At 43.7% G+C, this 20,257-nt stretch overlaps 1 protein-coding gene across 3 annotated transcripts in view; it reads left to right on the forward strand.

The window, feature by feature from the left end:
• The first annotated feature begins 814 nt into the window (after positions 1 to 814).
• Adamts16 (ADAM metallopeptidase with thrombospondin type 1 motif, 16) overlaps positions 815 to 20,257 on the forward strand; it is a 130,054-nt gene continuing 110,611 nt past the window's right edge. For 2 of the 3 annotated variants that reach the window (XR_005504458.2, XM_039110074.2), the window contains exons 1-3: positions 851 to 1,096; positions 1,207 to 1,309; positions 7,131 to 7,459. Coding sequence is in view for 2 of the 3 variants with exons in the window: in XM_039110074.2 (XP_038966002.1) it covers positions 1,037 to 1,096; positions 1,207 to 1,309; positions 7,131 to 7,459 (492 nt within the window). In the remaining variant the exon portion in view is untranslated. 3 annotated transcript variants of the gene reach the window in all.

A 20,257-nucleotide genomic window follows, 5' to 3' on the forward strand; every position in this document is an offset into this window, starting at 1 on the left:
TCATTGATGGTCACAAAAGATGCTCATACTAAAAAACATACAGAGGCCATGATGTGCCAGGATGCAGGCCTAGAGCAAGAGCACTCACTGGTTGCCTTGGATGGACCTGTTCTGGTCTAGGTTGGGGCTCCTACACTTCCTAATAGGATACCCTGTGAACCCAGCGATCGCACACCTACTCTCCCAGCAGGCCAGCCAGAGGATAAAGTGAACCTGAAATCAGTCACTGCTGTCTAATACAAAAGTAGAGGTGTGGGAAAGAAACTCAGGTTCCGAATAGCCTGCTCGGCCCTGCCCTGCCCTGCCCCATTCACCCGGGCCATGAAGGATTCACATTCATTCATAAGCAGATCCACTCCTCCCAGTACACCACCCACTAGAAGGAAAGGCGGGCGCCAGAGGGGCTGTAGCACGGGGAGGAATGGAGTAGAGCTAATATCAGCTCTCCGTTTTGCCCTTAGGTGAGACGTCCCACAGAACTGCAGCAGTGCAGTTGGCAGAGGACTTTGGAGTAACACACCAGGAGAGTTTTCACAAAAGAGCAAGAGTGGATGGTTAGATACTACTGACCTTGTCTCTACCCCATGTTCTCAGGTAAGCGGACAAAACACCCCCCTGCTGGGTTATATGTGTGAAGGATGCCCAGTGCTTACCACAGGTCTGCTTCATCTCCTCTCCCTGCCACTCCTCTCTGACCCTCCTCCCCCTTGTACCCCTCCTCCCTGCTTTACTCCCTCCTCTATCCCCTCCCCTCTCCTCTCCTTTGCCCTCCCTAGCCCTGCCCTCTCCTTCCCTACCCTCCTCCCGGCTGTCCCATGGTTGAGGCGAGTGCTCTGCCGCCCCCGCCACCATTGCCACTCCACCCCCTGGTGCAGAGCGAAGCTGCAGTGATAACTCCGATGTGTGTGGTGGAGTCGCTGCCTGGAACCCCTGCGATTTTGCCGGGTCGATCCTCTGCACCCTAGCACACTGCTAACACCAGTGACCCAATCTAGACCACTGAGCTGAGTCCTGTGAGCCCGCGGGGCACACAGGGATGGAACCCCGCGGTTGCTTTGCGCTCTGGGTGCTGTTGCTGGCGCAGCTCAGTGAGCAGGTGAGTGGCGCTAGGGCCAGCATAGTCTCTGAAGGCTGGAAGTGCATTCCTCCCTCGGCCGAACTCTGCAGTGCCGTTTTACTGAGGTGTCCTCATTTTTTTTTTTCTAGCAAACACCTGCGTGCGCCCTAGGAGCTGCAGCTGCAGCGACTGAGCGCCTGGGAGACCCTCATCCTCCCTCTTCCTCCGGGTCGGACTGGCTGGAAACCAGCGGTAAGTTCGCGTGGTGGGAACTCTCGGTTCCTCACAGGTAAGCGGCCACAACCCCCTCTACACTGGTCTAAAAGCCTCCTGGGGCTTAGGACGCCAAAAGCTTTGAAGATACCATCCTGCTTTTACATTTCATTCTGAGCACACGCTCACGAATAACTTCCGACCAATGTCTGTATCATATTTCCTAGTAAAATGGTAAAATAGCCAGTGTTACATTGGAGAAGGGGTGATATATCTGAGCGTAGGGAGACTCCAGGTCACTCTATATATTAACACAGTGAAAGCAACATTAATGTATACACCAAATCTATCTTAAGCAACGTAGTCCCCACTCCAGCATCTCCCCTCTTGCCTTTCAGCCTTCTCCACCTTTGACTGTCACAGGAAGAAACAAAAGGCCACTTAATATCACTAGCACAGGGGACATCCCGGGGAATATTAGTGTTCTGTCCTGGACCTCCTTGGACTAGAATCGGAGTCTTCTACAAGGCACAGTCATCTCAGTGATTATTCACAAGTGACTGTCCCCTGTGAAGTGTCCTAGCAATGACAGCTGATGACCAAGAAAGCGAACAAGCGCACTTGCTAGGAGGCTCTACTCCGAGCTGGGTCCATAGCAAAGGCTGGACTTTACTCACCCTGTCCTGTCTTGGGATGAATTAGCCTGAGAATGTTAGGAGAATTGGCGACCAGAGGCGAGCCAGGTTTAATCTTCTCGGCAGAGTTTCAGAAGATGTACACAATTAAAGAACTGACACTCCGGATATCTTCATTATCGCTTTCTTCCTCATGATAAACTTAGAACTGAATTCTTCTTATTGTTAAGGGTTAGATGAATCTCGACCTGAGTGCCACTGGAGGGCGCCAGACGCAAACAGTACAGTGACTTAGCCTCTGCAAGGGAAGGCTGATTGTGTTTGAAGTCCACCCTCTGTCACCTGCATCTCCAACCAGCTTCTACTCCTCTTATTTCTATTCCCGAAACATCAGGACCCACAGGAGGTGTCCATGCTCTAACTTAGAACTTTGCTCTGCTTTCAGAATAAAATCGGAAAAATCCCATAGGGACTCGTGGCATTTTGTACATTAATTTATTATGTGTGTAGGGTGCATGGCATTGTGGTCACGGGACAACTTGTGGGAGTTCAGGGATCAAACTCTGGTTGTCAGACAGCATGGAGCAGGCTGAGTAACCCAGCCATCCCACTTGGGACACTTCTATTGCACTGATGAAGTGTTATCCAAGATGATAACATTATAGACAGAACACTATTCAGGAAGAGAAGACAAGCTTAGTGCCCAAGGCCACAGGCAGGCTTCTCATGCCTAATGTCTCGGTCCTGGATCCCAGAGGCAGTGCTTTCATGGGAGACTCTCACTTGCCTAGTGTGCAGAGAGGGTGTGAGTTCTTGCAAGCTGGTGTTAACTTGTGGAGGCAAGATACCGTAGCCCCTTCCTGGTTATCAAAAGAGAAAGAGGCAGAGTGGACAGCAGTCACGCAGCAGAGGCAAGGTGTGACAGAGCACATGTGACCTTCAGGTCTGCATATTGTGCATGGCTCATGTCCATGATACAAGGTAAATTTTTTTTCTTTTTCTTTCTTTCTCTTTTTTTTTTTTTTTTTTTTTTTCGGAGCTGGGGACCAAACCCAGGGCCTTGCGCTTGCTAGGCAAGCACTCTACCAGAGCTCAGAGCTAAATCCCCAACCCCTGGTAATTTTTTTAATTAACTCTTTTGAGCTGTTTTGAGTTTGACCTAAGGTGAGAACTGTAAGGGTTTTGGCTGTTTTTGCTGCATTTGTGCAGTAATTATGCAGTAGGGAAGGGAGCCTCACAGACCCCTTGAGGCAATGATGGATAACTAAACTGAGATAAATTGAGTTATCAAGCACGAATGCATCGATTTACATCTTGATGGCTTTTTATTGCCTTTTATTTCTTGTTTCCTCAGTGGTTTTCTTCCATATTTGTCATTGTGATAACATCCATGGTTTCTGCAAGAGCATGGCACAGATTTTAAGCTTTTTAAAAACTTTGAGCTTCCAGATCTCAAGGCAAACTTCAGAAATTCTTTAGGCTTTTAGCTGGGGGATAGAGAGATTGCTCAGAGGCTAAGGGTACTGACCACCTCTGCCTCCCTCCATTCTTGTTCATTGCCCCAGGCAGTCTCATTTCTAATTTAAATATTGTACATGAGTATGTTTTACACACATGTGCAAACTGTCAGCTCCCTAGTAAGAAACAGTTTATATTTGTTTTTCTGGGTCTTATTTTACTTACTTACATTGATGATCTATGGTTACATACATTTTCCTGCAAGCAAATGACTTGGCTATTTACCCCTTCTCCAATGTGTGTGTGTGTGTGTGTGTGTGTGTGTGTGTGTGTGTGTGTGTGTGTGTGTGTATCTGTTTGCCTGTCAGTCTTTGCGCTTATCATTTTCCATATCTGATCAACAGATGACTAGGTGATCACCTAGGCTGATTACATAACTCGGCTACTGTGAAAACTGTTGAGAGTCTCTGTGGTATGCTGACTGTGTGTTGTGTAAGTACATATCCAGGATTGGTATGACTGGATGACATGGCTGCAATTATCTTTCTGCGTACAACGACGCTCACTAATTAGGCTAAGAACAATGACTTGTGCCTCTTGTCTTTATTCCACTATACTCGAAGGAAGGGGTAGTAGCTAGAAGGGATACTGAATCCCATGAGGATTCAGATGTGCTAGCTAACAATACCCCAGGCAACCTGCCTGTCTCACAGAGCAGAGAGTGCCATGTGAAGGAAAGTGCTTTGGCAAACTGCAAAGCACCCATGAAAGGACAACAGATGTACCTACATTCTCTCTTCAGACTTGTTGAGTCCTGCTGTGCTTCCCTGCCCCCTTTGCCATATATCAGGTTGTCTGATCCTCCATAATCCTATGTAACGTCTTATAAAAGACAGAGTGTCTTACCCGACCAAAGCTAAATTGCCTACTCTGGTCTCTGATGCATCTCTATCTGCTGCCCATCCATCCATCCAGCTGTTCCCAGTACAGTATGGCTAGGTGTATAGATTAGGCTTGGGACTGGAGGAAAACACACCAGCTTTGGACTAGAAGAAGAAGGAGGTCTCAGTAGCAAAAGCCCTGGCCTTAAGCTCTGATATGTGGCAGGCACCGTACCCAAAGTCTTGGTGCCCTCCCATCCTCACCCTGACATGATGGTCAGCAGTAGAGAAACCCATCAGGGTGCCCTGCCTCTAATCTCCAACCCTCCCTGACTCTCCTAAACCCAACCACATGGCTTTTGTGGCATGTCCATGGCCACTGTCTGTGCTTCCAGTTTATCTGTCTATTGTTTGTCAGAAGGGACTAGCAGCAGACAGACAAGTGCCCTCCCAAAATAAATTGGTGATAATTGCCTGGATATCACTCACCTATAACCAAGTCATAACTAGAGTCTGAACATGCTGAGTCAGAAGTGCCCTGGTTCCCAAGCATCTAGGAGAGCTACCTCTTAAGAGCCTGTTGGTCGGGCTGGAGAGATGGCTCAGCCGTTAAAGGCTAGGCTCACAACCCAAAATATAAGAGCGTATTGGTCATCCATAGAGGACACCTGTGTTTGGAATGTTGGAGTTGGTAAAACTCCAAATGTGCTGTGTCTCCAGTCCGAAGGATCGCCTGCTGGACTGTCAGGTTAGACCCCTCTAATCCCCGTTTGAAGTGATGGGCTTTCTCCTCACTGTAAGCTCAGAGAAAGGCCTGACACTTTGCTGGCCTGTTGTGTTTAGCGATTAGGAAAAAAAAAATATAGGCACAAAACCCTCCCAACCTTCATATACAACTGGACACACTCCACGCTTAATTAAATATTTCAAAGACATGAACCAAGCTAATCTCAAACTAAAAAAAAAAATTAACCTTGGCCTTGAAAAAGTCACCTTGGCCACAGGTCTCAGCTGATAACATGGCTGAGTAGTCAGCTGTGACCCTGATCTAGAAGCGCAACCCTTGACTCCCACCTCTTGGAAAGAGACATCCCTGGATTGTGGACAAAGAGAAGATATTGTAAATGGTAGTAATGAGTGGGGAAAGACCTGGTCATCATCTTAAACAATAAAAAGATGATTTTCCAGAATGGCAGAGCCATTTCAATATACATAGAATCTCAGCAGACCTCAGGAACCTAGTTCTGCCGACTGTGGTGGGCGGTGACTCTGAGTACTGTATGGGCAGATTCTGCACTCTCAGTCATATAAGCCTGACAGAGTCTTGGAGGTGTCTTTCACTTTTTATAAGTTGGCTTAGTTGAATGCTCTTCAGACCAAGACATCAGAGAATGGTAAGACCTGACCCAGGGATAGGCTCACAATGATGTCACAAGAACTCAGCTGGACAAAAGGAAGACCAGGGCAACAGGCAAGTTGATGGTAGCTCAGGGGTGCTGCATGTGAGCTTTTCGCTGTAGTGATCTGTGGATCCTGGCATGTGACTCTGGTCTGCATTCCCTCCTGTGTGTTCAATGATTTCTGAATTAAATAAACAACAAGGTGGAATATCATATTTTCTGTGCTTTTTTCAGGTTTATATCTTCCTGGTAAACTTTCTTATGCTTTTTATATTGGATATTTTATGTATTTACGTTTCAAATGATATCCTATTTCCAGGTCCCCCCTTCCCATCCCTCTTCCCCCTTCTTCTATGAGGATGCTCCCCCTCCCACTCACCCACTCCCACCTGAACACCCTGGCATTCCCCTACACTGGGGAAAGGAGCCTTCACAGAACCAAGGGCCTCTCCACTATTGATGCCAGACACTGCTTTTCTTTGCTACATATGTGGTTGGATCCCCATGTGTACTCTTTGGTCAGTGGTTTAGTCCCTGGGAGCTCTGGGGGTTCTGGTTGGTTGATATTGTTCTTCCTATGGGGTTGCAAACCCCTCAGCTACCTCAGTCCTTTCTCTAATTCCTTCACAGGAGTCCCCCTGCTCAGTCCATTAGTTAGCTGTAAGCATCTTAATCTATATCAGTAAGGCTCTTGCAGAGCCTCTCAGGAGACACCCATGTCAGGCTCCTGTCAGCAAGCACTTCTTGGCATCAGCAATAGTGACTGGGTTTGGTGGCTGCAGATGGGATGGATCCCCAGGTGGGGCAGTCTCCGGATGGCCCTTACTTCAGTCTCTGCCCCATTCTTTGTCCCTGTATTTCCTCCCGTGAGTATTTTATTCCCCCTTCTAAGAAGGATGGAAGCATCCACATTTTGGTCTTCCTTCTTGGTTCTTTTTTTTTCCTCAGAGCTGGGGACCGAACCCAGGGCCTTGCGCTTCCTAGGCAAGCGCTCTACCACTGAGCTAAATCCCCAACCGGTCTTCCTTCTTGATGTTTTCTATTTTTGTTTTTGTTATTTTAATTACAACACTTGAGGCAGCAATTTGTCAGTTCAGTGAAGGTTTTCAGACAAAACATAAAGTGTATGAAGAAAGGAATGCTTCACAACTTTTTATAAACCATAAGGCCACCTTTTCATTTCCAGTAAGAGATGAGGGGGTGATTTCAACATCCACGCAGTCTCCAATTCACACAGAGAGATAAATACCAGAGCTACAGGAGGAAATGAGGGAAGCACACTTCAGAGCTGCCATAACACTTTATTCCTGACACAGCAGATTCTACTGCTCATAAATGAAGGGAAAATATACCACATCAAAGACGAGCTGCTCCTTTAGGATTATACTTCATTATTTACTCACAGAGCAGCTGTCATGCGTAGTCACTGTGAGATTCTTCTCCGCACCCTGAAATTACTCATGCTTTTCTCCTCTCCCAATTTCAGAGTATGACCTGGTGTCTGCCTATGAGGTAGACCACAGCGGGGATTATGTATCCTATGACATCATGCATCACCAGCGGCGACGGAGAAGAGCTGTGACCCAGTCAAAAGGAGATGCCCTTCATCTACGGCTGAAGGGCCCCAGGCATGACCTCCACCTAGACCTGAAAGCTGCCAGCAACTTGATGGCTCCTGGATTCATGGTGCAAACTCTGGGGAAGGGAGGCACCAAGTCTGTACAGATGTTTCCAGCAGAGGAGAACTGCTTTTATCAAGGGTCCTTAAGGTCCCAGGGGAATTCTTCTGTGGCCCTTTCTACCTGCCAAGGTTTGGTGAGTATAGACAGCACTGGCTGTCTACAAGGCATGAGGTGCCAGTGTCGGGGAGGCAGAACCAGGTTCCTGGAGAACAATTTCACCTGTTCTGTTACAGCAGTAGACATTTCTGCGATCTGTGACAGTAGGTGGAAATGTTCTGTGCTCTACTCTTCAATAGAATGGTCAATAGACTGGAACACCCACCGTTTTCTGTTCCAAAAAAAAAAAAAACCTGTACGAATACTTGTTTTTGAAAGAAACTCACATAAGAAATTGTGGCCAGGTCTGAATACATTAACAATATTTTAGTTGTTAATTTTTTGTGTGGGCCCACAGTGGAAAGTGGAGAAACAGTCATTGTTTTGAACTAATGTGTTATTGTTATGTGTTGATGGCTTAGTTGTCTTGAGTATTTGTTGGGATGTGTGCAACTATTAGAATGTTGTGTCTGCCCTCTTGACAATGGCTGTGTGTTTATACATCAGGGAATTCATTGATGCTGAGGCTGTCCTGGTCTTGTCAGACTGGGGATCTTTCTAGGTGCTTTCTGATCTCTGGGTATCTAATCAGATTTTGCTCCCAGCTTCAGGGAGCTCAGAATAAAGAGCACCTGGCTGCCTTTTGTCTTCTGGACAAAAGTGACTTTAACAAAGATAGTTTACTTTGTATCCCCATTGTCAGTGCTGAGTATCATAGTGGAGGAGTCACAGAGTTAGAGGTAGCTGGTGACATTACATCTCAATCAGGAAGTTGGGGTTGATGAATCCTGGTAGGTATTATGCTTGGTTTCTCCCTTTCCCATAGTCTGGGTCTCCTGCCCATGAGCTGGTACCACCCAAATTTAGAATGATTCCTCCCTCCTCAGTTAACCTAATCTAAGTGGTCTGTCTCAAGACTGGTCAGAGGTATATCTCCATAGCAACTCTTAATCCTGTCAAGTTGAAAATCAATATTAACCTTCACCACAGTTAATAGTTAGGGTTACACAGGCAGAAATCTGGATGGATTTTCTCAAGATAATTTCATAGTTTAGAAAAATACCAAAACATAATATTAGAGACGGATAAGTAAGTAAAGTGGAATATAAGGGATTTAAAATACATCTAGTCAAAACATTAATTTAAAAAAAGATTTGGGCATTGATTGTGTCTCTAGCAAAGGCCTCCACTTTGCTTTATTCTGAATATCTTCTTTGGGAAGGGAGATTTAAATTCCTTCATCTCATAAAAAAATCTATATATGTGTTTGAGAACGGTATATGCTAAAAGGCTGTGTTCATATGTTCATAGCTAGCTGCTTACAATACATAATCACTTGCAAATGCTTTTAAAATACTAATAGTCTGTCTTTGGTGGAATTTGATATGAGCTGATATCATGCTTGCTTCTTTTGTAAGAGACTTTTGGTTAGAGAGTAGACACAAGCAGTTGTCTGGGCTAGTGTGGTAGTTACTTGTCATTCTTGTTAAGCATGAGGACATACGGATGATTTATTCCACTCTACTAAGAAAAATAAATCATCTTTAATTAAAAACCCAAACATATCATGTAATACACAAAAAATTAAGACACCCTTGGCTTAGTTCCCAAAAGATGTAATCCATGAAAGAAAGTATCTGTAAGTCACGGCCTTCTAAATCCAATCACCGGTGGCTTTGGCTATAGAGAGTGGGGAAGGGCTGGGGATTTAGCTCAGTGGTAGAGCGCTTACCTAGGAAGCGCAAGGCCCTGGGTTCGTCCCCAGCTCCGGAAAAAAAAAAAAAAAGAACCAAAAAAAAAAAAAAAAAAAAAAGAGAGTGGGGAAGGTGCTTTTAGTTAGCATTAGAGATGAAGGCTCACTGGCGACCTGGAGGTCCCCAGCAGCAGAGCTCTCCCAGGTAGCTGAGTAATTACACAGAATCTGCCCATGAGTCTAAATAACTGGGAGTAGTTTGAGATTTTTGACTCTTTGAACTTGATGGGAGTTAACAGTAAGAGTTGTAAATGTGATTTGATGGAAGACAGAGAAGTGATAAAGGTAGACCAGAAGGTTTTCTCTGAGCAATAAACAATGGATGCAGATACTGAGACCACAAGAATATGCTCTACTCCTGATCTTCTAAATGAATACAGTGCAGCTTTTCTTTCTCTCCAATCCAAAGAATCTGAGGTGTGTGATGCCAGTAAGGACAAATTAAGGGCATTTTAAACAAAGTCTCACAGTCCTCTGTCTTTAGACAATACAGACTTGGAGGTAGTCCCAGGGAGCTGTGTGCTGGTTTGTTTTATGTCTACTTTATACACTCTAGAGTTATCTGAAATTTTGAAAATGCTTCCATAAAATTCAATTGTACAGCATGCTCTAATTAGTGATTGATACGGGGAAGACCCAGTCCATAGTAGGTGGTGCCATTCTTGGGCTGGTTTCTATAAGAAAGCTGGGTAATTAAGCCACAGAGAGCAAGCCAGAAAACAGCACCCTCCGTGACCACTGCTTCAGCTCCTGTCTTCTGGTTCCTGCCCTCTTTGAGTTCCTGTCCTGATTTCCCTCGTTGAGGGACTGCTACCTGGAAGCATAAGTCAAACGAACTCTTTCCTTCACATCTTGCTTTAGGTCATGCTCTTTCGTCAGGGCAATAGAAACCCCTACTAAGGCAAGCTGTTAAATCTGCTCTGTGTTCTTGATTGTGGTCGCTCTGTCTTTCAAGTATGCACACATTGAATGACAAGTCCTTTTATATCCATTGGCATATCAACTCGCATATTCAGCTGGATGGAGTAGGTAGTAAGTCACAGCCCTCAGATGGAATTTTACGTGCTCTTTTACTGAAAATAGAACTGGGGCCTTCCTGCTGCCAGACAAATGCTGTCCCTGTGAAATTCCAAAGGCTGGAGCTAACGATTGCATGGGGTTTCTCCCACTGGTCCCACTCATGCTGCTCTCTAATGGGAGCTCGGGGAAAGAAGAACATTTTGCCATTTTCTTGCTGTGGAGCAGGGCTCGGTGACCATGCACCCACAGTCAGCAAGGAGAAGGAGCTATAAGCTCTGACTGGCCTCTAGGAGGCCTGAGGAAGGAGGGGATTTGGTGGGGTAAGAGGAGGAGCTGCTGTTGGTTGGATGCGTTTCTGTGGTTTTAAACAGGCCTGTCTGGCTCTCCTGGGGAAATTCTGAGCTGGCAACAGCCAAAGGCCTTTACATGGACAGTTCAATTCCTGCACATAGCTTGTAGAGACAGCTCTAAATTGTCCTCCCGTGGTATCTGAGGCCTTTTCTCGAAAGACAGCTTAAGCACTTACTTATTTAAAGGATTTATGTCTAGCGTTCACCAGCCATTGATTTCATTATTATCCACACTTTGACTGAGCCCAGGAGATATACTGAACACGCTATGTTGTCTAGTAGGAAATGCTGAGTGCCTCCTGCTTATAGCCCAGAGGATAAAAATATTACTTTTCATTAAAAAAAAAAACATACTGCTTAAGAATGTAACATTCAACTAGAGAAATGGCATATGGCTATAAGGACACACCATTTTCAAATATATGTGTGTAGATTCACTGCCCCATCTGCCTCTACCCTCAGGTTTTGAACTTAAAAACATTCTCCTAACAGTCCTTTGGGCAATGAGGATCACTGTCAAAGTTCATTGATGGTATTGTCCATAATAATAAATACATACTTGCCAGAAAAAAAGGGATAAAACACTAAAATGAGCAAGCAGTTCTTTAAAAGTTGCAGCCAGATCAATGGGTCGTAGGACAAGAAAACATTGGATGAATAAATTGCTTCCATTGAGTTGGCTGATAGCCATGTCTGTGAGAGACTGTTTTGATTGGGGATTAATCAAATCCCCAGCCCACTGTGGGTGGCACCACCCCTAGGCAGATGGGCCTGGGATATGTAGGAGAGAGCTGAGTATGAACTCCAGGGCAAGCCAGGAAGCAGCATTCCTCCATGAATTCCACTTGCACTCTAGTTTGAGTTTCTGTCTTGATCACCCTTGGATTCAGGTTGTAACCTGAATGTGGGAGCTGAAACAAACCCTTCCCTGTGGAGTTGATTTTACTTGGTGTTTTATCATGGCAAAAATGAAGCAATCGAGAATAGTTTCGGTAATGAATGAACCCCTCAGCATGGTAACTCTGCAGCTTACCCACTCTGCATGTCAGGAGATGTTTGCTGTCTGGTGGGAAAGACAAGAGGACAGGTGACTCCCCCACAGGTGAGAAAACAGAAACTGTGGATGTGAGGAGAACTCAGCACATCCTGGTAGGAAGAGGGTGATGTCCAAAAGCCACTTCCAAGCTACAGTCTCTTGTAGAGTTTGGTTGCTATGACCAGAAATAGAGACAAGGCAGGCATATGTGTGGGGCAGCTGCTGACACTGTTGAACTATGGAGTCCCATGATAGCACCACCCAGGAACCTCAGAGACTGATTTTTACATACCTAAGATTATACTGGATAAGGTCTCAGAGTGCTAAAATCACTTCTAGTCATCTTGGTTCTGTGTCCGAGTATTTTGATTAGAAATACATTTTGCTAAATAAACATATCTTTACAGAAGTATCTGCTATATTAAATTTTCTATCAAAGGACAGCACACATCTGTTGTCCTCATATGTGCACTGAGGTATGAGACTCGGTAGGCATCTCTGGTACACTGACAGTATAAGAAGCATTTTGAAGTGTTTAGTAAGCAGACTTCCTGGGCAAGAGGAACACTGAAAATGTAGTAGTTAGAATAATAACCATTTAGAGAATGTATGTGTCGGTGTGTCCATATCTGTTTAACCTATTAAGTTGCAGATAAATACTATCTGCTTGGTTAAAAATCTTACTGTATGTACACGCAAACCCACTGTATGTATGTAGCTTGGGGACTTCCACTTAAAAATGTGCAGTACAGGGTGCTTTAGTGCAATAAGAATTGTGCAGCTAACACCACAACTCTAACCAGACCCAGATATATCAACCCTCCCAAAACCCTTCACGCAGTTTGCCCCCTTTCCCTGGTCCACAGCCCCTGGCTTCTGTCAGTCCATGTGTGCACCTACCCTGTTGTATCTAGAAAAATACCATTGCTTCACAGTTGTTCACTGCCTTTGGGGTGTCATGATTTTCAGCCCCCTCCTCTGTGATGATCCCTGGGGTTGGGAGGAGGGAACCTGATATGAATATTCCCCTTAGGGATGGACACTGCAGCCCTCTATTCTCTGCTCATCGACCAGTGAGTGTCTGTTGATCGTCATCTCCTGTAAACGGACCCTTCTCTGATGAGGTTGAGAAATGCACTGACATATGCACTTAATGATAAGACGTTAGGAGTTGGTTTATGCTATGTGTACTTAGCACGGTAATAGGCTCTCCTCTAAGGCCTGCAACCTTTCCTAGCCATAAGTTCATGACTGTGTTAGAGATGCCAGCCTTTTTTAGACTATCTTATGAATTATGCAAGAGTACTTCTGCTCTCACCTTGAAACCTCAAGTTGTTATTTGCTAACTAAAATTATTTTTCTTATAATAAATTCTTTTTCAAAATTCAAAACAAAAATATTAGGCCTGGGATATAGTACAGTGCCAAAACATGTTCCAGGTGCCTAGCACACCCTGCATGCAAACTTGAGAAGCACCACTATCAAAAGAGAAATGGAGGGGGTATATATGAGAGGAAGGGAGAGGGAGAAGGAAAGGGGGGGGAGGAGAGGGAGAGAGATCGAATATGCTCTACATTTATTTCGATATACACATAAAGACAAAAATGTTTTATAATCCATTCCAGCTGATATCTTTCTACAACTAATGCTAAACACTTTACATTCCCCTTTGAAGTCTGTAGAGTTTATCAAAACCGGGCGTGGTTTTGATAAAACTACTTTAGAAGCTCTAATAGTCAATACTTCCAAGAGAGTTTGTTTAGAAATCTATCTTGTCAGATATGAAAAGAATAAATTTTCTTACAGGATTTCATCTAGTTCTGTATTTGGATTGGCCTTTTATATAAAAAGCCAATATGACTTAATGACATATGGCATACTATTTGCATGAAATTTAGTTCCCCTGATATAAAACATTATTTTTGTTTTGGCATTGCCGTATAGAGTATCATTTCTCCTAAAAATTACATTATTCTCTTGCTTTCAAAGATAATTCAAAAGAGCATAAATGTCACAAGAGCACTGGTGCTTAAAAGTCCCCTCACATGGTTGGAGAGTTGCTTAGGGAACTGGTTTGAATTGTACTCAGTTGTATTTCCAGCCACAAGCTCCAGGAATTCCCTGGAAACTCCAGCCATTGAGAGATTTTTCTACAGCAGCCAATAAATCCTAGAAAATGCTGAAGTTCTGCCAAACTTTCAACTGATGGAAAAATGTTCTTGGGCCAGGAAAATGAGAAAGCAGGAATAGATCGGAAGGAATCAGCATTGAGGACAGACAACAGAGATGAGACACGTTCTGAAACATTGCCTGGCAACAGCGTCCACAGATACCTCCTACCTCTTGGGAGGCGGGGCCTCTGCTCAAAGTCAGTTATGATGAGGACAGGTTTTTAAGACAACTGTGGGAAAATAGTGGGTGGTTTCAGAAACATCTACTGGTTACATAGGAATAGATACAATGTCAGAAAAATGTTTGTTGTTTGCTTTTGAGATTAAATTTAATTACATTTCTCTCTACCCTTTTCTTCCTTTAAATCTTCCTGTATGATTCTCCCTTGTTCTTTTTCAAATCCATTGCTTCTTTTATCACTAATTGCATGCATATTGCAAATATATGCATATGTGATGTATGCAGATATATACTTCTAGCTATAACCTGTGCAGTGTACAGTCTATGTAACGTTACTTGTATATATGTTTTCAGGACTGACCATTTCATACTAGAGAAGCATTTGGTGTGCTCTTCCCTGGGGAAGGTGACCTCTCCCACTCCCTTAGGAATAGATCGGAAGGAATTAGCATTGAGGACAGACAACAGAGATGATACACATTCTGAAACATTGCCTGGCAACAGCTTTCCTTAGGTGCCTGTAGTTCTTTGTGCAGAGCTGAGGCTTCATGGGCTTTTCCCATCCACTTTGGTGTGTTCATCCATGGGTGTCATTGTTGTTCGTGTTTGGCCAGTCATGTTGATGGAACTTAATGGGTATAGGAAACAATCTTACAGCAAACTCCTTGATTCTGTGACTTCTACACTCTCTCTGCTCCTTCTTCGGCAGTGTTTGGGTACAAAAGTGTTTTGTAGATGTAGTCAGTCACTTGGGACTGGACTCCACAACTTTGCATTTTGATTGGTTGTGGTTTTCTGTAAGTGGTCTCCATCTGTTTCAAAGAGAAGTTTTCTTGATGATTATCTTTGGTTATATGGACAGATATTTATAGATTATTGTTAAGAATTATGTTGGTTTTGTAATTTGGTGGTTGTAAATTATCCTCTAATAACCGTGACTCCCATAGCTTTGAGTAGCTAGCAAGGTTTCCAATACCAGGCATGGCTTTCTTCTTTGGGGAGGGGGACTTAACTTCAACAAAAGGGATGTTGGTTGCCCTCAAGGTATGCGTGCGTCTATTGCATCCTTAAGTTGAAGTAACTGCAAACATTGCCAGAAGTAGATCAAAGCCATGTTACATGGGATAATCTTTTGTGCTTTAACCGATTATGGATTTTTCCTAGAGGCTTAAGTCGAGTTGTTGTTGTTGTTGTTGTTGCTGTTGTTGTTGTTGTTGTTGCTGTTGTTGTTGCTGTTGTTGTTGCTGCTGTTGTTGTTGTTGTTGCTGTTGTTGTTGTTGTTGTTGCTGTTGTTGTTGTTGTTGTTGCTGTTGTTGCTGTTGTTGTTGCTGTTGTTGTTGCTGCTGTTGTTGCTGTTGTTGTTGCTGCTGTTGTTGTTGCTGTTGTTGTTGCTGCTGTTGTTGTTGCTGTTGTTGTTGCTGTTGTTGTTGCTGCTGTTGTTGCTGTTGTTGTTGTTGTTGTTGCTGTTGTTGCTGTTGTTGTTGCTGTTGTTGTTGCTGCTGTTGTTGTTGTTGTTGCTGTTGTTGTTGTTGTTTTTGTTGCTGTTGTTGTTGCTGTTGTTGTTGCTGTTGCTGTTGTTGTTGTTGTTGCTGTTGTTGTTGTTGTTGCTGTTGTTGTTGTTGTTGTTGCTGTTGCTGTTGTTGTTGCTGTTGTTGTTGTTGCTGTTGCTGTTGTTGTTGTTGTTGTTGCTGTTGTTGTTGTTGTTGTTGCTGTTGTTGTTGTGTTCTACCTCCCATCCTCAGGCTCCCAGAAATAAGACTGGGATTCAAAATCTATTTACAAATACCTTGGCCATATAGCTAGGATCTTCTCCAACTGTATATAACTTAAAATATCTCATTTATTTTTGCATACATTCTGCCACATGGCTGATTACCTGTGCTCAGGTACAGGCATTCATCTAATCACATCTTCTCAGTGGATCCCCTGCCTGGCTCTATCCCAGAATTCTTTCTCCTCTCAGATGCCCCACCTCTATTTCCTGCCTAAGCCATAGACCACAGGGTTTTTACTTGACAGGTAATGCATCCGTATAATACATAAGATATTTTCTCTACACTTGAGATGCAAATAATAATTAGATAAGATTAGTTATAAGCCCATGTTTATAATGATATATGTTTTATTATTCTGACCTCAGTTTTTGAGATCCTAAGTGGTAGTGTGGTGCTTTGCCGTCATTCCAAGCCATGGTGGGTTTTAGAAGTCTAGGATGAGGCTGTGAACATCTTTTGTGCAGGGCTCTGTTTATTGTAATGCTGTGTGATATTACCATTTTATTAAAAGACAAGCAACAGGAAGACCTTAAGTGCTAGACTTTTTTTGCAGAGACATTGACAGTAAAGCAATTGGAACCTTGATCTGGAGCATGTACCAGGTAGCAGGCAAGGAGAATACAATGACAGGCTTCCCTATGGTTACCCTGTGGAGGTTCTAACGTCCTTTTGCAATGAAGCAGTCCCTCCTCTGGTCCCACCAAGGGCAGCAATTATATGCTTTCTTACTGTGGACAGGCTTAAAGCAATGGTTTGTATAATGGTCATGGGGTCACAGTGCTCATGTTCAATCTCAGTGTGGCCAGAAGATTCTTCATGACCAAGATCTCTCTGAAACCAGCCCAAAGGAACAAATGTGCACAGTGACTGTAATCATGGACTTTGAGGGATAGTTTGTTTGTGGGACTATTTTAGGAATAAGGGTGCACAAAACTGCCATGAAGGAGTAATGTTGAGCAAACCCCAGCCCCAAGCAGAGTCCAATGAAAAGATCTTTAGAGGCCCTGGCTGTAGGCTCTGAGCAGGGGAGCCAGTTATATCTGCTTGGATCACACAAATTTACTTTCTGAAACTTCATAAGTATCATGAGGGTTTCCTCTTCCTCATCTGAAGTCCCATGTGACCCATACAAAGCATCCTTTCAACCTCCTTAACTCTATTCACAACCCCACCCCCACCCCATAGCTCTGCTTTTGTTTCCTATTTATCCGTATGCATTGAGTTTACTGAGAAGAGTCCAATAAGGAGAAAGAAACTACAAAAGAAAATTTAGGAAAAACCTTAAGAAGCCATGAAAGAATGGAGAGTTCAAGAAACTCTGATACCACCATCAAAGAACAAGGAGCAGTGAACGCTGAGGAAACCTAGGGAGAATTTGCATTATTAAAATTCAGAAGCTGGCCTCAAAACTTTGAGTATAAGGAGCTAGCTGACTGTTGCTAGTATTCAGAGACAGTAGATGGTTGAGGAAAACTGCAATCCAGGATTATCTTCAGTTACTGGACAAACTGTTAGCGCCAAGCAGAGGTGAGGCTAACAGAATAGGAAGCAAACCAAAAGTCCACAAGGAGAAGAAGTAAGTAGGAGAGAAGACCGGAAATGCACAGGGATAGAAAGGAAGAAGCTAGAATTCAGCCTCTATGAATCCCATCTTACTGGTCTCCTGTGGAACTGGCAGAGGTGATCGAGAAGCAGAGGCAAAGCATGGTGGGATTTGAGGAGTATGCTGTCAGCCCCACAAAGAAAATGTAAGAGGAGAGATTGGAGATAAGCTCTTCACTGCAGTGATAGTGTGGATATAAAGCAGTGTCTGTCCACGTTCTTTAATTTTACTGGCGCAAATGTGCAATAAAGCCTTCAATAAACGTTCATAAAATGAATGAATTGGTCTTAACACAGAATGGAGAATTCTGTTGCTTAACAAAAATAATAGACACTGCTACAGGTCTGTGGGGCTAAAGAAGACTCCATGTGCAACTCATCCCACTTCTACTCAGGAAAAGGGGAAGCCTGTCTCAGGCCCTTGACCTTGGTCAGAAGGGTGAGCCTGTCTGTAGGTGGGATGGAGCTGCAGAGACCTGGCATGCACAGGTGTTCCTCCCCAGGCAGGCTGTGCTTGCCCTCTTACTGCCCTGGTTAAAGAGTGTGCTCTTTGTGTGAAATAAAAAACAGTGTAATTTTTTCCCAAGAGGCTTTGAGGCTGTATCTAATGACATGTGCGGGGGATAAACTGGTGCTCCGGGGACTTGTATGTACAAGTGTATGTGTGTGTTTTCCATCTGTGAGTTTGGCAGCTCTAAATCTTTCCTGAAGGAGCAACTGGGGAATCATTATGCTTGACCTGAGGCCATAGTCTGAATCAAAATGAGTTTATACATCAGCAGAGGCCTGTCCTTCCTCACTGTGGACAACTCCCAAGCATCTGCACCTCAAAAGTGAACACTAAACCACTGTCACCATTGCCCCTATGTTAGTTCCTCAGGTGTAGTTTGTTTTTTCTTTTCTCACTGCTGATTCACCAAATTTTATTGCAATCTAGAATGGTGTCATCCCTTGGCACTTACTGTAGACTTTGTTGGTGGTGGCTGTTTTTTTTTTTTTCACTTTGTTTTATTGTTTTCTTTGGAAAGTCATTGCTTTAAAATATTTATAAAAGAATATCACATGTTTTAAAAGGCACTAATTCAAATAAATCTAAGAATTTAACTTATTACCAAATTGGTGATAATTTCGTATATTTTTTAATTTGAAAGAATTATAGGAAACTAAACAAAAGATAGCTATTTTAAAAATCATTCTATTTTTCTTGTTGTTGTTGCTGTTGTTGCTGTGAGCCTACCTTTTAATGGCTGAACCATGTCCAGCTAGGGAGGCAGAGGCTGGCAGATCTCTGTGAGTTGGAGGACAGCCTGGTCTCACAGAGAAACCCTGCCTCAAAACAACAACAACAACAACCAACAACAACAATAACCCAAACAAACAAAAGATCATTGTAAAGAACTTAGGTTGTATTTCTATTTCTCAATAGCAAGTAGACATAACCAAAGAAACGGTCACATCAGGTCTTAAGAACAACAAAAAACAACAACAAAATCTAATTTTTCACAAAACGAATCATTCTGTAGGCTGATTGGTTTTCAGCTTTATATATATGATGAGGTGATAGACAGAAAACTTCATTAGTAGTTCCTAAATTACAAAACCTATGTCATTGGCTGACATAGGCATAGATTAAATATGCTTTAGGAGAGTACATGGTGTCTGTCCAATTCTGCCTTCGTGCCTTCTAGAGTGGCACAGAGACACCACAATGGTTGTGCCTCAGCTTCTCAGATGTGCGCTTTCTTTAATCAGCAGGCTCATGGCAAGGATGAGTGAGTCTCCTGTGTTAGCATTGTGGCCATGCTGAGTGGCAGGTGACATGCATTCTGCACGAGCTTTAGGGATGGAGAGAGCCTACGTGGTGTACAGTAGTGAACAAGCACACTAAAGATGTATGTTCTCCTGCCAGGGAAGTGAACCACACAGTAATCAGTTCTCCCCAACCAACAGTTCTTCAACCAATGTGCAGGACTATCAGAGACTCATCTCTGCCTCTATGATAAAACACGCTGACAAAAAGCAGTGTAGAGGATCCCAGTTTGCTTTGGTTCGCAGTTCTAGAGCACAGTCCAGGACAGTGTGAAATTAAGAAGTTAACCAGGTAATGACTTTACTGTCAGGAGCAGAGAGAGACCCATGCACACATGCCTGTGCACACCTCACACCTTCTCTTCCATACAGTTCAGGTCCAAATATGTGGAACATGATGCCCACTTTAGACTTGGTCACAATCCAAATGGTACCCAAAAGACGTGCCCACAGCTCATCCTGACCTAGACAACCCCTCATTGAAAGTTCCCAGCTGACAAGACTAAGAATCTAGCATAACAATGACCTGACTGTATACACATCTTCTAGAGCACACACCACCAAAGAGTGTGGGGCTCACCTTAGGAAGCAGATGATTGCCACACAGTCAGAGAACAGAATGATGGAGTAGGGATTCAATCAAGATGCTGGGTGATATCTCAGTTAAGCGGGATGGAAAAGCGCACCGTGTGTGTGGTTGATATATTTTTCATACAGTCTAATGCCTCTCACTAGCCCAGCTGCTTTCCACAGAGCTTCAGTCTCCATTATTCATGGCTAGGGGGAATCTCTGGGGTGGTGAATGAAGGTTGAGTGAGACTACATCAAAGTCCCAAGATCAGGACATGGTGCCGTGGAACTGTGTGATTCTGCTCTGTGTGAGCCCCTCTTTGCCCATTAGTAAAAGATATGGCAGAGGCAAGGATAAGAAAACCATCACACTCAGTCATTCAAATATGGCCGATGCTGACCTTCACTGAAGTCCCATATTTGAATGCAAACATGAATCCAAAATACTTTATTTTCTCCATAACCATTACTGGAATTATAGTGAGCGATTAAAAGTATAAATACCGACCCTTCGGTCTGTCCTTGTCCAGTGTTAGGCATTGCTTATGTACTTTTAGGATTGCCATTT

The sequence above is a fragment of the Rattus norvegicus genome, chromosome 1 (genome assembly GCF_036323735.1).
Source record: "Rattus norvegicus strain BN/NHsdMcwi chromosome 1, GRCr8, whole genome shotgun sequence".
In the NCBI taxonomy this organism is placed as follows: domain Eukaryota; kingdom Metazoa; phylum Chordata; class Mammalia; order Rodentia; family Muridae; genus Rattus; species Rattus norvegicus.